The sequence below is a fragment of the Pteropus medius genome, unplaced genomic scaffold (genome assembly GCF_902729225.1).
Source record: "Pteropus medius unplaced genomic scaffold, Ma_sr-lr_union100, whole genome shotgun sequence".
Lineage (NCBI taxonomy): Eukaryota > Metazoa > Chordata > Mammalia > Chiroptera > Pteropodidae > Pteropus > Pteropus medius.
This window is the reverse complement of record NW_024351543.1, coordinates 670233-691977: the sequence shown is the minus strand read 5'-3', so window position 1 is coordinate 691977 and position 21745 is coordinate 670233. Positions and strand designations below refer to the sequence as shown.

Sequence of the window (21745 nt, the reverse complement as noted above, 5' to 3'; positions counted from 1 at the left end):
AAATAAGTCGAAGAATATATTTCACCTTTAGGGCTTCCACTTCTTATGCTCTATTCCTTTGTGTAGATCTGAGTTTTAACCTATATCTTATTTCTTTTGCCTGAAGAACTTCTTTTAACATCTTTTTGTAGGGTGAGTCTGTTGGTAGAGGATTTTCTTTTGGATATAGAAGTCTGGGTTGACAGAATTTTTTTAAAAACTCTTTAAAGATGTCACTTTGTTATCTCCTTGCTTGCCTGGTTTCTGACAAGAAATTTGCTTTAACTCTTAACTTTGTTCCTTTGTAGGTGTCTTAGTCTGCTTTGGCTGCCATAACAAAATACCACAGAGTAGGTGGCTTAAGTAACAGAAATTAATTTTCTCACAGTTCTGGAGGCTGTACATCTGAGATCAGAGTACCAGCATGGTTGGTTTCTGGTGAGAGTTCTCTTCCTGGCTTATAGATGGCCACCTTCTCACTGGGTCCTCCCATGGCCTTTCCTCAGTGCATGCACGCAGATGGAAAGAAAGAAAACGTGGTATCTCTATCATTAATCCCACCCTTAGGACTTCATTTTACTTTAATTACTTCTTTTGAGGCCCTGTGTCCAAATACAATCACACTGGAGGGTTAAGGCTTCAACATATCAATCTGGTGGGACACAAAACTTTCAGTCCATAATAGTGGGTAAGATGGTTTTCATTCCCCGACCTGTCTTTAAGATTTTTTTCTATCTTAGCTTTTAGCAGTTTGAATATGACATGTCTAGATGTGGTTGGTTGGTTGGTTGGTTTTTCCCTGCCTGATGATGTCTAAGTTTCTTAGGTATGTGGTCAGTAATTTTGGAATATGTTTACCCATTATTTCTTCAAATATTTCACCCACCTCTTCCTTTTTCTTCTCCTTCTGGGATTGTAGTTATGCTCATGTTACATCATTTGATATAGTCCCTCAGCTCTTGGATGCTCTATTGTGTTTTTCACTCTTTTTTATTTTTGCGTTTCAGTTTGTGTAATTTCTGTTGTCCTAACTTCAGAGTCCCTGATTCTTTCCTCAACTGTGTCACATCTAGCAATAAGCCCATTGAAGACCCTCTTTATTTTTGGTAGCATGTTTTTGATTTCTGTCATTGTCATTTGACTCTTTATCCATGTCTCTGCTAAAATTACCTCCCTGATCTGAAATGATGACTACCTTCTCCATTAGAGCCTTTAATGTTATCATTAGCTATTTAAAATTCTCTCTCTAATATTTCCACCATCTCTGTCATAGCTGAGTCTTGTTTTAATGATTTCGTTATCTTTTCAGATTGTTTATTTGTCTTTTTGTCTTGTCTTTTGGTATGTCGTGTGTGTGTATATATATATTATGTGTGTATGTGTATGGATGTGTGTGTGTACATATATATATATATATATATATATATATTTTTTTTTTTTTTTTTTTTTTTTTTTGCAAGCCAGACCTATTTTACAGGGCAATAGAAACTGAGATGAAAAGGCCTTTAGTGTGGATATTTGTGTTAATCTAGCCAGGAGTTGGGCTATGTTTGAAGTTTGTTAATGCTGCAGTTACCAATTCTAAGGTTTATTGTTGCTATGGGCACCACAGACTTCAATTTCCTCTAGTGACTTTGTTTTTGTCTTCTCTTTTGGCCTTAGGTCTTCCCTTTTTGTTGTTCCCCAGAGAGAACCTGTCTCTTGCAGCTCTCTCAGCTGCAAGATACTCCATTATTATAACTGGTGGTTTGTTAGTGTGCTGGTAGAGTGTGGACAAGGAGGAGCATTCTCTAATGTTCTAATTTAGTCACACTCTTTGGAGTGTATATAATATCGAGCATTCAGGAGAATTTCCTCTCCTACCCTAAGGATAGAGCTTTTCTCTGCCCCTCTGTTTCCTGCTTTCAGTATCTACTGCCTCAGTCTGACCTCAAAGCCCTTCCCTCTGTGAAGTTTCCCTTCCTCTTAGGTGAGATGGGAGGCTGGTCTGGACACAGTTCCCCTACCTCAGCTGCAGTGGCATTCCCTGCATTAGCCCTCAGGTTGTGCCATTTGCAGACGAAGTCTTTCGTTTCCTAAGGGAGAATGGTCTGGGAAGATTTTGTAGTGGTTGCTATTCCTCTCCCTGAGCCAGAACCATAGCGGAAACTTTATCTAGACTCTCCCCAATCCTCTCTGTGAGAGCCTGGTGGAGTTCCCTAAACAAAAGCCTGCAAAAAGGGAGGAACATCCTTATGACTGTGATCTCCAGAAGCTTCATCTTTCTCATGCTGGACCACCCTTGGCCTCCAGCAATTTCTCCAAAATTTCTAGTTTAATTGTCCTACTGGCTTATAAGGTATATGGTAGTTTCTGCCTCAGATAAGCAAATGCTTAGGTCCTGTGTCTCCCTAAAGGTGCCTGTCTCTCCAGATTTTTGATGGCTTCAATTCTCTGATTGGTTAAAAAAAAAAAGTCATTAATTTGCTGTCTACCCAGCTTTTTTCTTGCTAGATGCACACAGTTTATGCAGATCAAGAAGGATGATAAATACATTACTGGCCAATAAGTTGTTTTATTTCTGTCACTATACCAAACCCAAATCTTTCTCTTTTAGGAAAGTAAAATGTAACTTTAGTCCACAACAATAGACAAAAAGATTTTGTTACACAGACTAATCTCCATTTAGCAAATCAACTGTTTGTAACCATCAAAATTGAAATAGATGCATTTACAGATTGGTGCATTTGAGCTTTCTTTGGTAGCAGCTTTAGATCTAAAATGCACTTGCAATTGTCTCCTTTTCTTCTGACAAAGATGATGTGAAGCAGTATGTTTCTGCACCCAGTTTATCACCTACCTGTTCTTAATTCCTTTTGACACATCATATTCTGCACAGTCAATTCTTTATCTCCTTGCATACTTTATAGAGTCATTCCCAATAAGCAACCTCCAAGGCCATAGAAGTGTTATTCCTCTGGACATCAAAAAGATAATGACATTTCTAAACTAGTGCCTGTTGTAACTTCTTTGAGTCATTCACATCCTGCATGTGTTTAATGGAAACTTACTTCACCTATTCTAGTTGGGCACTTTTTTGCTCAAGTTTATTAGCAAATGGTTCAATAGTAGTACCATATTTTCTAATTACATAGATGAGCAACCCTATTGTTGAAATGGTAGAGAAGGTCTCTAGGGCAATCAGAAAATACAAGTCCTGTAATACCAATTTTAGGATAAAGGAACTGGAAGAATTCCTCAGGGAAAAGCCCATGACAAATTTGCCCTCCATATTCAGGAAGAAGTGGTTCAGGGTCTAGACATAGCTGCCCCCTGTGAAAGGTCCTTGTTACCTGCAATTCCCCTGGACCTAGATGTACTGCATTCTTCAGAGAGGGGGCCACTGTAGCCATGGCAGGAAGTGCCATCTGGGACAGCATGGTCAGTGATGGTCCAAGTGGTGGCATAGTGTCCCTTAGTGTTAGGTGTAGCAGTGAGATGACCAGTCAACAGGTCTCACACAGGGACTTTTTGAAAATAAAAAGCTAAACTCTTGACATCCCATTGCTCTCTTTTTATTAAAAGCTTATTTTCTAGCAATACTTATCAGACAGTGACTTTTATGGCTATATAAATATGCTTTTGATTGATAGATAGTTGATGAAGTTTGTGGTCGAAAAGACAAATTTATCTGAAAAGACCAGGTAAGATTTGAAGTCCTCCATAATTGATTAACAAGCATATTTGTTCATTTAACAAGTGTATGTAGAGCAGTGGTCCCCAACCTTTTTGGCACCAGGGACCGATCCTCCTACAAGAATCTAATGCCCAAAGATCTGAGGTGGAGCTGAGGCAGTGATGCTATCACTGGGGAACAGCTGCAAATACAGATGAAGTTTTACTTGCTTACCAGCCGCTCACCTCCTGCTCTGTAGGCCAGTTCCTAACAGGCCATGGACAGGTACTAGGGGTTGGGGACCTCTGCTCTAGAGCATCTACTATGTACTAGGCATTGTTGTAGATGTTAGAAAAAAACAGTAGAGTAGACAACAGCCCTGCCCTCAAATATGCTAGCTGGGGCAAACATGTACTAGATAAGATAACAATTGAAGAAGCAGGGGGTGAAAGGTATAAAGGGAGAAGCAAGATGGGAAGAGCTTCTCTGAGGAGATGATATTTGATCTGCTGGATGCTGAGGAGGCCTCTGCAAGGTCTACGAGGGGCACGTTAAACGTGAGATGCTTATTAGACTTCCAAATGAACATGTCAAATAGGCAGTTGAATATATAAGTCTGGATATCAAAATTGTAGTAAGGAAACCAGGAGTCAAAAACATGTCACTGTTTTTACTGCTCTGGAACTGAATGAAATCAACTTAGGAGATTGTATGAATAAAGAAGAAATATGAGTGTCCAGGACCAAGTCTTAGGATATATGAATAATTACTTGGAGAATGAGGATCTAGTAAAGTAGAAAGAGAATCAGGAGAGTTGTTTGTTGACAAACAGAGGAAAAAGTATTTCTGGAAGTGGGCAATGGTGGTTAATTGGGCTAAATGCTCCTGAGTTCAGTTAAGAGGACAGGCAAGCGACTCTTTGATTTGGCAACATAGAGATAATTCATGACCTAGACAAGAGTATTTTCAGTGGAGTGCTCGGAAGGGAGTTTGCTTCTCAGTGAGTTGAGGAGAGAGTAGAAGGTGAGAAAGTCAATACCATGAGTATAATGGGGGTCACATGGATTCAAAGAAGGATGTTTTTTTCCTTTGGTGATTGGTTTTTTTGGGGGGGAGGGCGGTTTATTTTGTTTTTTAAAGATGGGAGATACCAACACATACTTGCATATTGATGGGCTTGATCCAGTAGCAGGGAAGAAATTTGTGATACAAGAGAGCAAGGGGTATAAATTACAAGACTGCATTAGCAGGACTATGTTTCAGAGCACAATGAAGCACTTGTAATGGATGGAAGGCAGAGAGTTTGAGGATGATGTCAACTGCCCTATGCTCTTCTTCATTCTTGCTGAAATTCTTGGTCTTTCTCTCAAAGCAGCAATAGTGGAGATATATATCTATATATTTTTTTTTCAAATGAGTCTTATTTTTTGCATGTCATTTGTTGAGTAATTTAAATCAGAAAGCTACCCTGATTTTGTATCCCTTTTTTTTAGCCTTAGCGAACTATACTCTATGAAACCCCAGCTATGTAGATCACTAATATAAGTGCTATCTCAAAGCAGACGGCATCATATCATGCAATCCACTCAGCAAATCTTGAGTGCAGGTGTTATTATAGACATTTTGCATACAAGGAAATGGAAAATACAGTAATGTTAGTAAAATACAACCAACTCTATTGAAGAATCCTTAATCAAAGGAGGAAATACACATTTAAATTGCTGTGTGAGAATACAAAATGTATTTCAAGCAGACCTCTAGTTTACTAAATATTTTTCTTTCTATTTTTTCAAGGAAAAGTATTTTTTAAAAAGTCAGTTTTTCTCCCACAGTCCATGCAAAAATGGGTTTTTTTTGGCGTCCACAACACCAACCATAGAGTTGTAATTCTAGGAAGATAGACACAATTTAGGTGTGCATGTGAATATGGACATTTCATCTTGAGGAATTTGTACAGAAACAGGTAGTTAGGATTGGAAGATCAGAGCAAATCTGCCTTTTATATTAGAAATGTTTCAGTGCTTGCTGTCCTCTTTTTTTCTCACAGAAGGCTCACGCAATTAAGTATCTTGTCAGAATCATCCCATTCACCACAACCCTTTTCCTGAAGTGAAATTGTGGGAAATAAAGAAAAAAAGAAGCCGAAATGTTTTTGTATTTATACTATATAGATGACAACTACTGTGAAGGCAGTTTGAAGTCTTTGCTTTTGCTCTTAGGACTTTAATAATGGGTGTCACTTGCTACCAGTCACCATTTTGGGGGAGTTTTTTTCTCTCACTTTTATTACAGCCTATTTTCATTGAACAGCGAAAAAGAAATAAAATAAATCACAATATCTGTATAGTAAACCATTAAGTTTCTGTCACCTTTTCAGGCAGCCCCTTAGGAATACAGTTCTTCGTGGGGTTTGGTGAGATCTTTTCTGTGTGTCACAGAGGGGGTTGATCTTTCTCCTCCTAGAGGAGGGTGTACTGTTTCATGATGATCAAATACTTTCAACTTTTCTCTGGACTTCTTTCTGTTCATCACTTAAAATACAGCTCAGTTTAAGAATATTCTTCTAGACTTTTAATGGAGTATCTTTAAATTTGAATAGAGTTATTTATATATAAATCTCTACCCCATAATCTGAATGACAGGGTTTTATTACTAGGTTTTCCATAATAATGAGGGAAAACTACTGATTGCTCTCCTAACTGGATGTTTTACTCTTTAGTAACTGGGTAAGATGTAAATCATTTTTATGGTCAATACTAAATAAATCTAAGAATATGCAGAGCCCTGACTCTTGTAGGACTCATGACCCACGATTCCTCACCCTATCGGCAGAATAGTTTCCTTTTTTTAATGCTCCAGAGTTCTGTTACCATGATTAACACACTATTTGATGGTTACATGTTCAAATTAAATTAATTTGCTATTTGTTGAAATGAATTCATTAATTTTGGGGTCATGGCATTTTTACTTTTTTTGAGCTTTACCGAGGTATAATTGACAAAATTGTAAGATACTTAAAATGTAAAACGTGATGATTTGATATACATACACATTGTGAAAGGATTCCTATCATTGTAGTTAACACATCCACCCTCACACATTTAATGTGTATGAGAGAGAGGGAAAGAGAGAACACAAGTTCTCCTCTCAGTAAATTTCAAATATACAATACAGTTTTATCAACTATAGTCACCACATTATACATTAGATCCACAGACCTTATTCATCTTATAACTGAAAGTTTGTACCCTCTTTCCAGGCTTTCCCTATTCTTCCCATTCTTCAGCACCTGATAACCATCATTCTACTCTCTGTTTCTCTGAGTTCAACTTTTATTTTTTTAAGATTCCACATAAAAGTGACACCACACAGTATTTGTTTTCCTATGTCTGGCTTATTTTATTTAGCATAATGCCCTCAAGTTTCATCCATACTGTCAAAAAATGGCAAGATTTCCTTTTTTTTAAGGGCTAATATTTCATTTGTGTGTGTGTGTATCACATTTTCTTTATCCATTTATCCATCAGTGGATACTTAGGTTTTTTTCAGTACCTTGGCTGTTGTAAATAATGCTGCAATAAACATGGGAATACAGATATCTCTTTGAAATAGTGATTTTGTTTTATATATATATATATATATAAAAGAAGTGGGATTGCTTGATCAAATGGTTGTTCCATTTTTAATTTCTTGAGGAACCTCCATACTGTTTTCCATAGTGGCTGTACCAGTTTGTGTTCCCGCTGACAGTGTACAAGGATTCCCTTTGCTCCACATCCTCACCAGCATTTATCTCGTCTTTTTGATACCCATCCTAACAGGTGTGGGGTGATAGCTCATTCTGGCATTGATTTGCATTTCCCTGATGATTAGTGATGTTGAGCACCTTTTCATGTACCTGTTGGTCATTTGTATGGCTGCTTTGGAAGAATGAATAGTCAGGTCCTTACACATTTTTAAATGGGTTATTTGTTAGTTGCTGTTGAGTTGTATGAGTTCCCTGTATATTTTGGATATTAATGCTTTTTCGGATACGTGGTTTGCAAATATTTTCTCCCTTTCCATAGGTTGCTTTTTCATTTTGCTGATGGTTTTCTTTTCCTGTGCAGAAGCTTTTTAGTTTGATATAGTCCTACTTGTTTAGTTTCGCTTTTTTGTTGCCTTTGCTTTTGATGTCAAATAGAAAAAAATCAAGACCAGTGCCAAGGAGCTTACCTCCTGTGTTTTCTTCTAGGAATTTTACAGTTTCAGGTAAAACGTGATGATTTGATATACATACAAGTCTTACATTCAAATCTTTATTCCATTTTGAGTTGATTTTTGTGTGTGGTGTAAGATAGGGGTTCATTTCATTTTTTTATATGTGGCTTTCCAGTTTTCCAGCACCATTTATTGAAGAAACTACCCTTCTCCCATTTGTATATCCTTAGCTCTTTTGTTGAAAATTAGTAGACCATATATGCATGTATTTATTTCTGGGCACTCTATCTTGTTTCATTATGTGTTTTTATGCCAGTATTATACTGTTTAGATTACTATAGCTTTGTGATATAGTTTGAAATCAGGAAATGTGATGCCTCCAGCTCCATTCTTCTTTCTCAAAATAGCTTTAGCTATTCAGGGTCTTTCATGGTTCCATATGAATTTTATGATTGTTTTTTTTCTATTTCTGTGAAAAATATCATTGGAATTTTGATAAGAATTAGAACAAATCTGTAGATTGTTTTGGGTAGTATGGACATTTTAACAATATTAATTCTGTCAATCCATGAGCATAGAATATCTTTCCATTTATTTGCGACTTCTTCAATTTCTTTCATTGATGTTTTATAGTTTTCTATGTATAGATCTTTCACCTCCTTGGGTAAGTTTATTCCTAAGTTTTTTTTTTTTTTTGATGCTATTGTAAATGGATTCTTATCTTTATTTCTCTTTCCAATAGCTTATAGTTAGTGTATAGAAATGCAGTTGACTTTGTATACTGATTTTGTATCCTGCAACTTTACTGAATTTGTTTATTCTAACGGTTTTTTTGGTGGCGTATTTAGGGTTTTCTATATCTAATATCATGTTGCCTGCAAACAGAGGCATTTTACTTCTTCCTTTCTGATTTTAGATATCTTTTCTTTTTCTTTTTTCTTTTCTTTTTTTTTTTTTATTATTATTTATGCCTACAGCACCTGGTCTTCCTAGGTGGTCTCCCATCCAAGTACTAACGAGGCCCAACCTTGCTTAGCTTCCAAGATCAGACACTGGGCTTGTTCAGGGTGGCATGGCCGTAGACCATGGACCATGGTTCCACTGGGGCATGAACCCAGGACCTTCTGCGTGTAAAGCAGACGTGCTAACCGATATACTATGGAACCACGTCCACCTTTTTCTTGCCTAATTGCTCTGCCTAGTACTTCTAGTACTGTCTTGAATTAAATTGGCAAGAGTGGGCATCCTTGTCTCATTCTCGATCTTAGAGGAAAAGCTTTTCATCATTGGGTATGATGTTAGCTGTGAGCTTCTCATGTATGGCCTTTCTTATGTTGAGATACATTCTTTCTATACCTAATTTTTTTAGAGTTTTTATCATGAAAGGATGTTGAAATCTGTCAAATGGTTTTTCTGCATCTTTTGAGATATTCATATAATTTTTAGCCTTCATTTTGTTAATGTTGTATATCACATTGATTTGTGCACTATCTATGCATCCCAGGAATAAATCCCACTGGATCATGGTGTATGATCCTTTTAATGTATTGTCAAATTTGGTTTGCTAATATTTTGTGGAGAATTTTTGCATCTATGTTCATCAGGGATAATAGCCTGTAATTTTCTTATTGTGTCCTTGTCTGGCTTTGGTGTTACGTTAATACTGGCCATGTAAAATGAGTTAGTAATAAAATAAATAAAAGAGTTTGAGAGGACTTGCTATTAATTCTTTAAATGTTTAGTAGAAGTCACCAGTGAAGCCATCTGGTCTTGGACTTTTCTTTGTTAGAAGGATTTTGATTTCTAATTCAGTCTCCTTACTAATAATTGGTCTGTTCAGATTTTCTAATTTTTCATGATTCTGTCTTGGTAGGTTGTATGTTTCTAGGTTTCTAGAAATTTATCTAATTTATTGTTATATAATCGTTCATAGTAGTTTCTTAGGATCTTTAGTGTTTTTGTGTTATTTATTATAATGTCTCCTCTTTTATTAATGATTTTATTTGTCTTTTTTTTTTTTCAGTCCAGTTAAAGGTTTGTCTCTTTTGTTATCTTTTCAAAAAACCAGTTCTTAGTTTCTTTAATCTTTTTCTATTGTCTTTCCAGTCTCTATTTCATTTATTTTTTTCTGTGATATTTATTTCCTTCCTTTAACCAACTTTGGGCTTATATTTTTGTTCTTCTAGTTCCTTGAGGTTTATAGTGAGGTTGTTTATTTGATATCTGTCTTTTTTCTTAATGTAAGTGTTTATCTCAGTAAACTTCCCTCTTAAAACTGCTTTTGCTGCATCCTATAAGTTTTGGTAAGTGTGTTTACATTTTCATTTGTCTCAAGATATTTTTTTATTTCCTTTTTGATTTCTTCTTTGACCCATTGGTTGTTCAGAAGCATGTTGTTTAATCTCCACTATTTGTGAATTTTTCAGTTTTTATCTTGTGGTTGGTTTCTAATTTCATAACATTATGGTTAGAAAAGGTGCTTGATATGATTTCAGTCTTTTTAAATTTATTAAGACTTATTTTGTGGCCTAACATATGGTTTATCCTGGAGAATGTTCCATATGCACTTAAGAAAATGTGTATTCTGCAGCAGTTAGATGCAATGTATTGCATCAGCAGTCCCTAACCTTTTTGGCACCAGGGACCAGTGCACCTATAGGAATCTAATGCCTGATGATCTGAGGTGGAACTGAGGCGGTGATGCTAGCGCTGGGAATGGTCTTCAAATACAGATGAAGCTTCACTCACTCACCTGCCTCTTACCTCTTGCTATGCAGTCTGGTTTCTAACATGCCATGGACCCCCTGTTGTATATGTTTGTTAGGTTCATCTGGTTTAACATTAGTTTAAGTTCAATGTTTCCTTATCGATTTTCTGTCTGGATGATCTATCCATTGTTTAAAGTGTGTTATTGCAGTCCCCTAATATTATTGTACTGCTATTTCTCCTTTCAAAATGTTAATATTTGCTTTTTATAGATAGGTATTCCAGTTTGGAGTACATATTTATAATTGTTATATTCTCTTAATGAGTTGTCTCCTTTAGCATGATATAATGACCTTTGTCTTTTGTTATAGTTTTTGGCCTAATGTCTATTTTGTCTGATAGAGGTATAGTTACTGCACTCTTTTTTGGTTTCCATCCCTTTTAGTCTTTTTCTATCCCTTTTAGTCTGTGTGTGTCTTTAAAGCTGGAATGAGCCAGGATATAGTGGAGTCTTGTTTTTATATCCATTCAGCCACTCCATGTTTTTTGATTGGTGAATTTAGTCTATATACATTTAAAGCAATTATTAATAGGCGTGGATTTACTTTTGCCATTTTGTTAACTTCTTTCTGGATATTTTGTAGTTCCTCCGTTCCTCTCTTTCTTTCTTCCTTTAATTTAATGATTCTTTGTAGTGTATGCTTAAATTCTTTTCTCTCTCTCTTTTGTATATCTACTATAGGTTTATATTTTGTGATTACCATGAGGCTTACATTAATACCTTGTAGCTCTAACAGTATTTTAAGATGATAACTTCAAATGCATACATTCTATTTTGACACTCCTGCTCCCCCATTTATGTGTTTGTGTTATAATTTACATCTTTTTATATTGATTATCATTATTATAATTATAGTTATTTTTAATACTTTTGTCTTTTAACCTTTATCTGGAGTTATAACTGATTCACCCACCACTATTATAATATTAGTGTTTTGAATTTAACTATATATTTGCCATTACCAGTGAATTTTATACTTTCATATGTTTTCAGGTTACTAATTAGTATCCTTTTGTTTCAACTTGAAGAATTCCCTTTAACTTTTCTTGTAAGGCTGTTCTTATGGTGATGAACTCTTTCAGCTTTTGTTTATCTGGGAAACTACCTATCCTTCAATTCTGAAGGACACCTTTACTTGGCGGTGCATTCCTGTTTGGCAATTGTTTTTTTTTTTTTTTTCCAGCACTTGGAATATATCATTCCACTCCCTCTGGCCTGTAAGCTTTCTGCTGAAAAATCTGCTTGTAGTGACATGGGAGTGTCCTTATATGTAACAAATTGCTTTTCTCTTGCCGCTTTTAAGATACTCTCCTTATGCTTAACTTTTGACAATTCAATTATAATGTCTCTTGGTGTACGTCTTTTTAGATTCATCTATTTGGTTTTCTTTGGGCTTCCTGGATATGAATATATTTCTTTCCCCAGGTTAGGGAAGTTTTCAGCTAGTATTTCTTTGAATAAGCTTTCAGCCCCTTTCTCTCTTATCCGTCTGGAACCCCTATGATGAATATATTTGCCCCCTTGATGGTATTCCATAAGATCCTTAAGCTTTGTTCACTCTTTTGCATTCTTTTTTCATTTTATTCTCCTGATTGGGTAAATTTTACTGCTCTGTCTAATGTTAGCTGATCCTTTCTTCTGCTTTATCTAAACTGCTATTGAACCACTCTATTGAATTTTTTGGTTCAGTTATTATATTCTTCAGCTGAATAACTTATGTTTGGTAATTTTTAAATATTTTCTATCTTTTGTTGAAATTCTCTCTGTTCATGCTTTGCTCTCCTGTCCTCAGCGAGCATCTTTATGGCTATTATTTTGAGCTCTTTATTGGGTAGATATCTTATCTCCATTCCATTAAGATTGTTTTCTAGAGATTTATCTTGTGCTTTTGTTTGGAACATCTTCCTCATTTATTTGTTTTTTTTCTTAACTCTTTGTGTAGGTTTCTGTGCATTAACTAAAACAGGCACATCTCCTAATCTTGACAGATTTATCTTGTGTAGGAGATCAGTTAGCTTGGCCCAGGCTCCTGATTGTCTCAGACCTTTGTGAACATCCAAGCTGCTGTCTTGGTTCTTAGTTGCTCACAGTAGCTGAACATGTACCAAGACCTGTCAGTGTCCCAGAGAGGAGGATCTCAGTCAGCACCTGTATGCAAGCTGATTTGAAGCTGTACCCTCAGGCAACAGCTAGGAATGTTTGTAGTTAAGCCCCTTCCAAGAAGAAATCAGGAGATGCATTTTGCCTGCTCCCTCTGCACTGAGCCCAGGTGGTTAGCCACTGGGGGTTAGATGGGGGGGACAGAACGGGGAAGTGATGTTCCTGTACCCATTTAAAACTGTTTCTTTGTTTGCTATGGTCTTGTGGGACTGTGAATGTAAGTTCCATTGGCTATCTGAGCCAGGTGATCCAGGGTCCCGTCCCTCACATGGCAGTGACAAAAATTGGGCTGCCAGATGTGTATACAAGCTCCTTCTAGAGATGCTGGCAATTTGGTTTCATTGTTGAAGCTCATCAGAGGAAGAAGGTGGGGTAATTGCCTACCAGCTACCCCAGGCTCTGGGGAGGATCATAGCCAGCCCCTAGATGCATGCTAAATTAGAAGCCAGAACCTCAGAAAGCAGCTTATAAAGCATGCAATCAAACCCCTTTCAGGGAAAGACTAGGGAATGAGTGTTTTTTGTCTGTTCCCTCAGGGCTGAGCCTCAGAGGGATAGCCACAGCAGATTTCACACGTCCATTAACAACTGTTTCTTTGTTTGCTATAGTTTTGTGTGTCTCATGGACACAAGCCCCATTGGCTTTCAGAGTAGGTGTTTTAGGGGCCCCTCCTTTGGGTGTTCCTCTTAAAAGCTGGGGTTCTAGATGTGCAGTTCAAACTCTTCGTCCTTAGGTCGAAGCTGGGAGTTGGGAGTTCCCTCCTACATTATGGTGTTGTGCCAGGGATGAGTTTATCATAAAAGTAGGTCTCAACCTTTTCTACCTATTGCAATGTGGGTATTTTCTCATTCGCCCAATATGGAAGAGTCACTCAGCTAGTTTCTGGATTTCTTTCAGAGGGAATGGCTCTGTGTACAGCTGTACATTCAGTGCATCCGAAAGAGGAGGAAAATTGAGGACCCTCCTATTTGGCTATCTTGGTCCCTCCTCAGCATTTTTATTTCATTTTTTTTCCAGAAAGAACTAGAGAAACAGAAGAGAATTAAGAGGAACCAGCATCTGGAAGCAATAGCCAAAGACCATTATGAAAGGGTATTACTAAGAAAAAAAGGTCTGGAGCCCTGGAAGAGATTGAGAATGCAAAGCAAGCAAAATGTCCAGGTACAATGTCACACTCTTACTCTCCAAAATTAGAAAATGAACTTTTGAAATAGGATTAATACCCAGTTAGACTTTGGGTGTTGTTTGGTGATTTAAAAGCCAAAAAGAGAAATGAATTGAGAGTTTATATTTATTTGTGTTAGATAAGAGTTTATATTTGGTCTTCCAAGGTGAGAAAAGACTTCTGTAATTGAATAGGTTGGAAAAGCTAGAGTAAATTTTTGCTTAGAGACCTCCAAAGTAAGACAAGAGAGGCCTCTCTCACTTTTAGCAGGGTTTAATAAAGAGAAAAATAATTACCGTAAGATCTGTTAGTCAGGTTTCTGCTACCGTAAAGCTACATAGCAAACAGCCCCCAAATATCAGTGGCATATAACTCAAGCATTTATTTCTCACTCACATGTCTAGACCAGTTGTGGATTGGGTTCAAGTCTCTCTACAGGCTCTATTTTTGGCTCCAGCAGTTATTCAGTGCATGCTCTTCACTTGGCAAATGTCTGAGGTACAAAGGCCCAACCTTGTCATATAAACCTATATGAAACCTCTACTTGTATCATGTTTACTAACATTCTCTTGGCCAAAGCAAGTCATAAGGCCGAACTGAAGGTCATTGAGGGGTTAAAGAGGCTCATCTTCTCCATTGGGAGGCACTGTGAAATTACACACAAAGCATATGGGTGTGTAATCTGTTATAGGGAACAGTAATCCACTCTGCCACACAAAGATATATGAAATCAAATACCATTGAAACTCAGATTTATCCAGTGTGTAGAACAGGGCATTCAAATAAATGATCATGAAGCTCAAAATACATAAAGTATTATCATTCGAATTCTAGTTAATAATAAGCTCAGTAATGTGTACCAGTTATGACCACTCTTATTTACATGTTTCACCAGGTTAATACTGAAAAGTAAGACTAGTATCTTTGGTTGCAAAAACCAGGTTTAAAAATGAACAATAATGCTTCATATCATAAGAATCCCACTAAATCAAGTAATGCTGCAAGTTTTACCTCTGTGAATGTGACTAAGGCTGCTTTTTTTCCTCCCTAGCTAACCTATTCACCCTTCACTCTCTTTGTTCTCTTCTATTTTCATACCTTCTTTTCATCTTCCCTAAATGCCCTCCGCACTATTTTTCCTCTGTCCCTAATTTTTTTGTCCTCAGCCTTTTTACCAGTGGTTCTGGCACTATTGAGTATTCCAAATCAGCTGAGGGGGCCAATCTGTAATGGTTGGGCCTAAGGGCAAGAGGATCATCCTGTTTGGAAGCCTGGATCCATCCATTCCCCAAGCCGTTGCTGCTTTGCTTGGGTTTTTCCTAGTAATGAGATGGGGAGGGCTGACTCCTCAGTCTTCTATGTGAATTAACCTGGAAATGAAATATGAAATTTGAATTGAAATTTGCTTCTTATATACTACCACAAAGATTGGTCTTATCAGATAGTTTGCTCTCCAGTTGAGCACTCCTAGTTTTATCTGGCTTTTATCAAATTCTTTCCCCCCCCCCATCTTTTTCATCTCCCTCCACCTCCCACTTCCACCCCTGACCTACAGATGTTGCCATCTCCCCTTAAGAACTAGATCTCTGAAGGCAGGGCATCTCCTCCCACGCGCTCTTGGTGCGCACCTGGGGCCTGGCCCGTTGCTCTACCTGGGGCACGAACCCAGGACCTTCTGCATGTAAAGCAGACGTGCTAACCACTACACCATGGAGCCACTCCTATCAATTTCTTTATTGTTAATTATTAATATACAAAGAAAGGAAAGGCGGACAGGGAATGGAAAGGCTCTTAAATTCTTATTAGCTCTTCTTTTTTGGTCCTTGTTTTTGATTGAGTAAAATCAAGAAAGATAAGAAATTTAGAAACAAAATTAAATCTATGAGTGAATAACCAAATCAAATTTTTAGAAATTTAATCATAAGAATGTAAAAATAGGAACAAAGTTTGAGCTCAAAATAAGTTATAGGCTTTAAATATAGAAAAGCCAAATTAAAATAAAAACAGAAATCACAAATCTGAAACCGTGATCAAAAAAAAATCCAAAATTTCTTGTTCATAAAACCACCTGGAGAACTTATAGAAATGCATATTCCTGGTACCACATCCAAATATTTTCAGTAGTTCTGAGCTGTTGGCCAGGGGGTGGGAGTGTCAGAGAATCTGTTATTTTTTAAAAGTAGCCTAAGGGATTCAGATACAAGTGGTCTGAGCACCGTATTTTGAAAATCACCTCCCTAGTTCATCAGTGTATTTGTTTCCTCTTGCTGTTGTAACAAATTACAACAAACCTTAGTGGTTTAAAACAATGAAAATTTATTATCTTCAAATTCTGGAGGTCAGAAGTCCAAAATCAGACTTACTAAGGTCAAAGTGAAACCAGAGGGCAACCAAGTCCGGGCTTTGTGCTGCCTGAGCTGCTCAGCAAAGTGTTTATCGTCAGAGCCCCGGTGATCTGAGAAGGCAGCAGGTTAACACCTTCAAAAACTGCCTTCCTTTCTCAGCGCAGCTTGGGGTATTTAAGGGAAAATCTGGGTATTATTGCGGGGCTACGTGGTGGTTCGGGGAGTCTGCTGTGCTTCACGGCACCTTCCCCTCTGGCAACATGCTCCAGCGGAGTGAGCACCCAGGAACAAAGATGGGAGTCGTCTGGAAAGAATGCTAGACCATAAAGATTGTGATCAGTAAGCATAAGAGCATTTAATCATCTTTCAGGGCAACTCTCTATGGCAGGGAACATTCCAAGCTCTGGGTCAAGCCGCAGGGGACAATCTATTGTTAAGCTACAGGGCAAGGAAAAGTGAGACCAGGGCCACTGTGAGGCTTCTACTATGGGGGTCCCAACTGGGCCCTTCTTCAAAACTTTGAGCAGGGCAAGTTCTTTCTGGAGGTTCCAAGGGGAGAACCTGTTTCTTGCCTTTTTTAGCTAGCAGTCACCTGCCTTCCATTGCTCAGAGCCTCCTCAGTTCACTCTAATCTCTTCCTGATCTTTCCACTTCCCTCTTATAAGGACCCTTGTAATTACATTTAGGGCTCTCATATAATCCAGGATAATCTCCTCATTTTGAGGTCCTTCACTTAATCACATCTGCAAAATCTCAGTCATCACGAAAGGTCACATATTTATAGGTTTCAGGGATCAGGACCAGGCCATTCCTGACGGGCCACTTATTCAGCCTATCACCACAAGATAACAGTCCTCTTCATCTCTTTCAATTTGTGGCTGAGGGAACTGAGCCCTGGAGAAACTACTTGCCTTAAGTTACACAACACATTGGTTACAAAGCTACAGTGGAGCTCAGTACCATCTTCCTCCAAGAATCCTGCCCAGTTCTGGCACGCCTTTGTGCTGTGTAGGAATCAGAGGTGTATGTCGGTGTCAACCACCAGTTGGAAGTAAAAAAAATTTAAAAAGCTTTGGAGGACACTAAGAGAAATGGATAGCTATGTCCATCAGAGCTGGCTTCCAGGAAGGGGTAGAAAAAATTAAGAAGAAGGGTCCCATTAAACAGTTCTTGGCTTGTTTATTATACTTTTTTCAGAAGGGTTATTTAGCATTTTCCCTTAAACTCAAATGTGCTTGTCAAACAAGCAACAACAAAAAATAACTTCCACAACTTTATTTTTTTAAGTAAAGCTTTACTGAACCAAAATGCTAGCCAAAAGAAGACCTGTCTTGGGGCTTGGAGTCTAAACAACCAGCAATATGATTAGGTAGAAAAGACAACATGTCCATCATCCCAGAGTTTTGCAAGCATTTATATACATCAAGTACAGGTAAAGGGGAAGAATGAGACAGTCTGAAAGAGAATGTTCATTAGCTTTATAGGCAGAGGGGTGGGAAGTGAAGTGGGGCCAGCTCTGGGATAGGGACAGGGTCCGAATTCAATTGGCTGTGGGGAGCAGTCCAGAAAACACACGTGAAAACAATGAGGCTCCTGGAGTTAGACGGTGCCTGGCTGAAATAATCTGCCTAAATAGCCACCCGGAAATTAATCCAAAGTTCCAACAGGCAGTAGAAGGAATGTGAGCAGTTTTTTGTTAGCTGGCCAGCAGCCATTAACAGACTAACAGTTCTGTCTCTTTCTCTCACTTTGTCCTCTGTAATTTAATTTAGAACATCTCAGAATTTTCTCATCATGCTGTATTCCATTTATTCCAACAACCATTTTCAGAATTTCTAAGGAATCTTCTGAGAATCTTTTTCTTCCTGGTTCTGTTTTCCCAGAGGATGAAGAGAAGGGAGGGGAAGAGGCTGTGTGTTTCTGGCTTCCCTTGCCTTTTGGCTTCTAGACTGGGAAGAAGAAGTCAAGACAGGCAGCTGTCTCAGGTGCCACAGAGACCTCCTGTGATGATCATTTTGGCCAAGAAGTATGACTGCCAAAAGACTCACTAGGATCAATAACATTCACAGTGCTGGGTAGCTAGACAAAGCTTAGAAAAATGTGTTAATTGTCTAGAGAGGACTAAAAGGGAAGGATTTTTCTCCTATCTCTTGAAAGACTATAACAGTTACTTTTTAAAATCTATAAACTCTGAGTTATATGTTTATTTTGAAAGAATGATGCTCTTAGCCTTTTAAGTTGGTAAGACATTGAATTATTCATCACGTTATTTTTCTATCATGCTTTTGAGGTTTATTGACAATGTCTAAATTTCAGTGCTGGTGACAGCTCATTCTACAAAACTAATTGAAAGTATTGGCATCCCTCAATTAGACTGTGGTTAAGTCCATAAAAAAGAAAGGTTTGTTATAGAGTTGCTGTCTGAGCTCCAGGAGAACAAACTGAGAAATTTGCCAGCCACCCACTTCAAAACTCAGTGCAAGTGAAATAATGGCTCTGGAGGTTGTTTATTCCACTTCCCTAATAACCAGCCAGTTACTGTAGTCTTCATGGAGTCAGCATTGAAAGGCTAAGCATGATAGAAATCTAAAATAGGATCAACAGTCAAAGCTTTTGGAACATAGGTTATGTGTCCTTAAGATTATTCTCTCTAGTAACTGCCTACATGGGGTTTGTAGCATTTTTTGCCAGGGGAATGTGTGTTTCTTTAAATGATTTAAGATATAAGAAATAATTTCCTTTTTCTTATTTAAAAAATTGTCCAGGTGGCTGAAGAACATCACTCTTTGGCCTTACAGAGGAAATGCCTGCTAACCTGGTTCCAGTGGAGTCAGGAAAGCCTGATTAGGAAGACGGCTCAGGCTGATCAGTTTTATTCCCAAACATTGCTTAGGAGAGTCATCCAGAGCTGGCTACAGGTAAGGCCACAGGGAAGAGAGCTTTAAATACATGTCTCAGCTCAATCCTGTGTAAGAAAATTAAATGCAATGCAGAATATCCATAGTCATTGTTTTTTCAAGAATATAAAATAATCCATCTAATTCATTGCTCTGAAAGAAAAAGTGTCAGATAAATTTTTTTGTTAGTATAAAATCTTAATCATGTTTCTTTTCACACAGTGTTCATCTTGATAAACTGTAATGTATCATATCATCTTTTGCTCAAGTGATTTTGCTAGAAACCTATCCCCTCCATCTTACAACTGTTTTTACCACTCTGGTTCCGTTATTTTTTTTAATACATTACAAAGGATGTTATCTTGTCTGCCGTGTTATCTTTTTCTCCTTATCCCTCCAGTGTCCTTTGTTTCTTTGTTTTGTGTTTTTGATTCTCTCTTTTGTACTATTTGTTCTTATTCTTTGTGACATAATTTGTCTCACTTCTGTTCTTTTCTTCATCCCCAGTACCTGACTGATCTAGAGGAAGAAGTACGAAAACTGTGTGTACATTTTCTTCAGAAAAAGATTTTCAGGGCCTGGTTTAACATGGTCAGGGAGGCCAAGATCGATTTTCAGAGCAAGCAGAAGGTTGCGGTAGAGCATAATGACAGGTGAGGTTTTGTTCTCCGAGGAAATTCACTCCCTGACTTCACAATTGCCCTGCAGTGTGTTCTATGCCTTGAATACGTCTGAAAAGATGAAGTGGAGGCTAGGAGAGCTGGGCACATGGAGATACCGGGCAGGGGTGGGAATCCCAGAAGGTATATATTCTTTGTTAGTCACACAGGTTTGAGTTCAACGTTTTTAGCATTATTGTAAAATATAACACAAATATAGCAAAGTGCTTAAATCACTCAAATTCAGCTTAATGAATTACTACCAATTGGACACCCATGTCTCCACCACTGAGGTCCAGAAGTAGGCCCCCAGAAGTCTCTATTGGCTTTTTCCCAATCACAAGCCTAACCCTTCTCTCCTAAAAATAAACTACTCTCCTCTTCCTGATTTTTATGGTGAACATTTCCTTGTTCGCCCCTTTTTTTAACTTTTACCTTCTAAGTATACAGCTTTCAAGGCTATAGTTTAGTTTTGCCTGGTTTGGAACTTTATATAAGTAGAATCATAATACTGTATGCCATGTTAATATTTATGATACAGTCATCTTATTCAAGCTAGTCTCCTTGGGGAATAAGTTATTCCATATCAGTAAGTTTTCCTTTGTTTTGTAATCTTAAGCATTTCGGATAGAAATGTTCTAAATTTCATTATGCACTTCTGAAAGTAAACAAATGAACTGTCCTTTTCGGTGACTGGGTGTCTGTCATTCCTTATGAGCATAATGTTATGAACAGATGTCTCCACATTCCGGTGTGAAGATTGTTATATAGGTATAGAAGTCGTGTCACCTTCTGACAATTTCCTTAACTACCGAATGGAAAAATAAAAACCTATCAATCCCTCTTATCCACTTTTGTTGCTTTATTTTCTTTACCTCAGTTATTGGTCTGAATTCTAATTGTGATTTCCGTACCTTTTATATAATGTTTTATGCACATAAGGATGATTCTTACTTATAGTTTTTAATGTCCTTCAGATGGAAAGCCAACTTTTCCTCAGTATTTCACATTTTTCCTTTTTATTCTTAAAGGAGGATTCTCTGGATCACCTTTCAGACATGGAAGAAGTTTGTAAAATTTATGAAAGAGGAAAGAGTAAGAGAAGAAAGGCGAGAGCAACTCCGTAAGAAGGTAGCTGAAATTCTTCCAGACTTCCAGGTGCTGGCACCACCATGACTTAGCTGTACCAGCAGTCAGATATTTGGTCCTTGTGTAAGAGGAGTCCTCGGTGTGCAGTGGACACAAGCCAGTGCAGTGCTTAGGATGGGAATGTCCATCAGTCCACAATATCTGTATGTTACTGCCACCCACTCGCATGTATGTATCTGCATATGCCTGACTTAATGTTGTCACATAGTTCTTGGATCAAGGAATTATTTTGTAAATTTGTACTTGTTTTATTTCTCTTGAACTGCTCATCAGTGCACTAAAGCATTTATCACAGCATGATCATCCAAAGGAAGTTTGGAGCCCCATTGTTCAAATATATCCTATATATTTTTAGCATCTATAAACTTTAAAAAGGACAAGTGTTTGCTTGCCTGAGCTTGTGGAAGAAAATGTGTCCTTATAGCTTAACATGAGTTGCTGACAAAAGTAACTTTAATTAAATAGAAATTAAAAGTAGTGAGTACTCAGAAAAGGAGTTATGTCATCTAGTACCTTAGCATTAGCAACAAGCATCCTGCCACACTGTCCTTTTTTGCCCACTCCATTGAAAAATCACCTGTCAAAATGCAATAGCTGCAAAGGGCAACAGTGTAGCCCAATTTCACAGAAATTGGGGCACCAAAGATACTTCTCTTCAGTGCACCTTGATAAGCAGGAATTCCAAAAGCTAATGATTCTATCAAAGGCAGTCCAGCAATTTGTTAAAATGTGTATTTATGCTCCCAGCTGCAACTTCTAAATAATGCTT

At 37.7% G+C, this 21745-nt stretch overlaps 1 protein-coding gene and 1 pseudogene across 1 annotated transcript in view; one reads left to right on the top strand and one right to left on the bottom strand.

The window, feature by feature from the left end:
- Nucleotides 1-21353, top strand: part of CCDC191 (coiled-coil domain containing 191) — a 77305-nt gene extending 55952 nt beyond the window's left edge. The window contains exons 14-17 of the mRNA XM_039843049.1: nucleotides 13779-13922; nucleotides 19037-19189; nucleotides 19676-19821; nucleotides 20859-21353. Of these exons, the coding sequence (XP_039698983.1) occupies nucleotides 13779-13922; nucleotides 19037-19189; nucleotides 19676-19821; nucleotides 20859-21003 (588 nt within the window). The 3' untranslated portion in view covers nucleotides 21004-21353. The remainder of the gene's footprint in view (nucleotides 1-13778; nucleotides 13923-19036; nucleotides 19190-19675; nucleotides 19822-20858) is intronic.
- Nucleotides 8803-8918, bottom strand: LOC120586873 (uncharacterized; annotated as a pseudogene).
- Nucleotides 21354-21745: the final 392 nt, after the last annotated feature.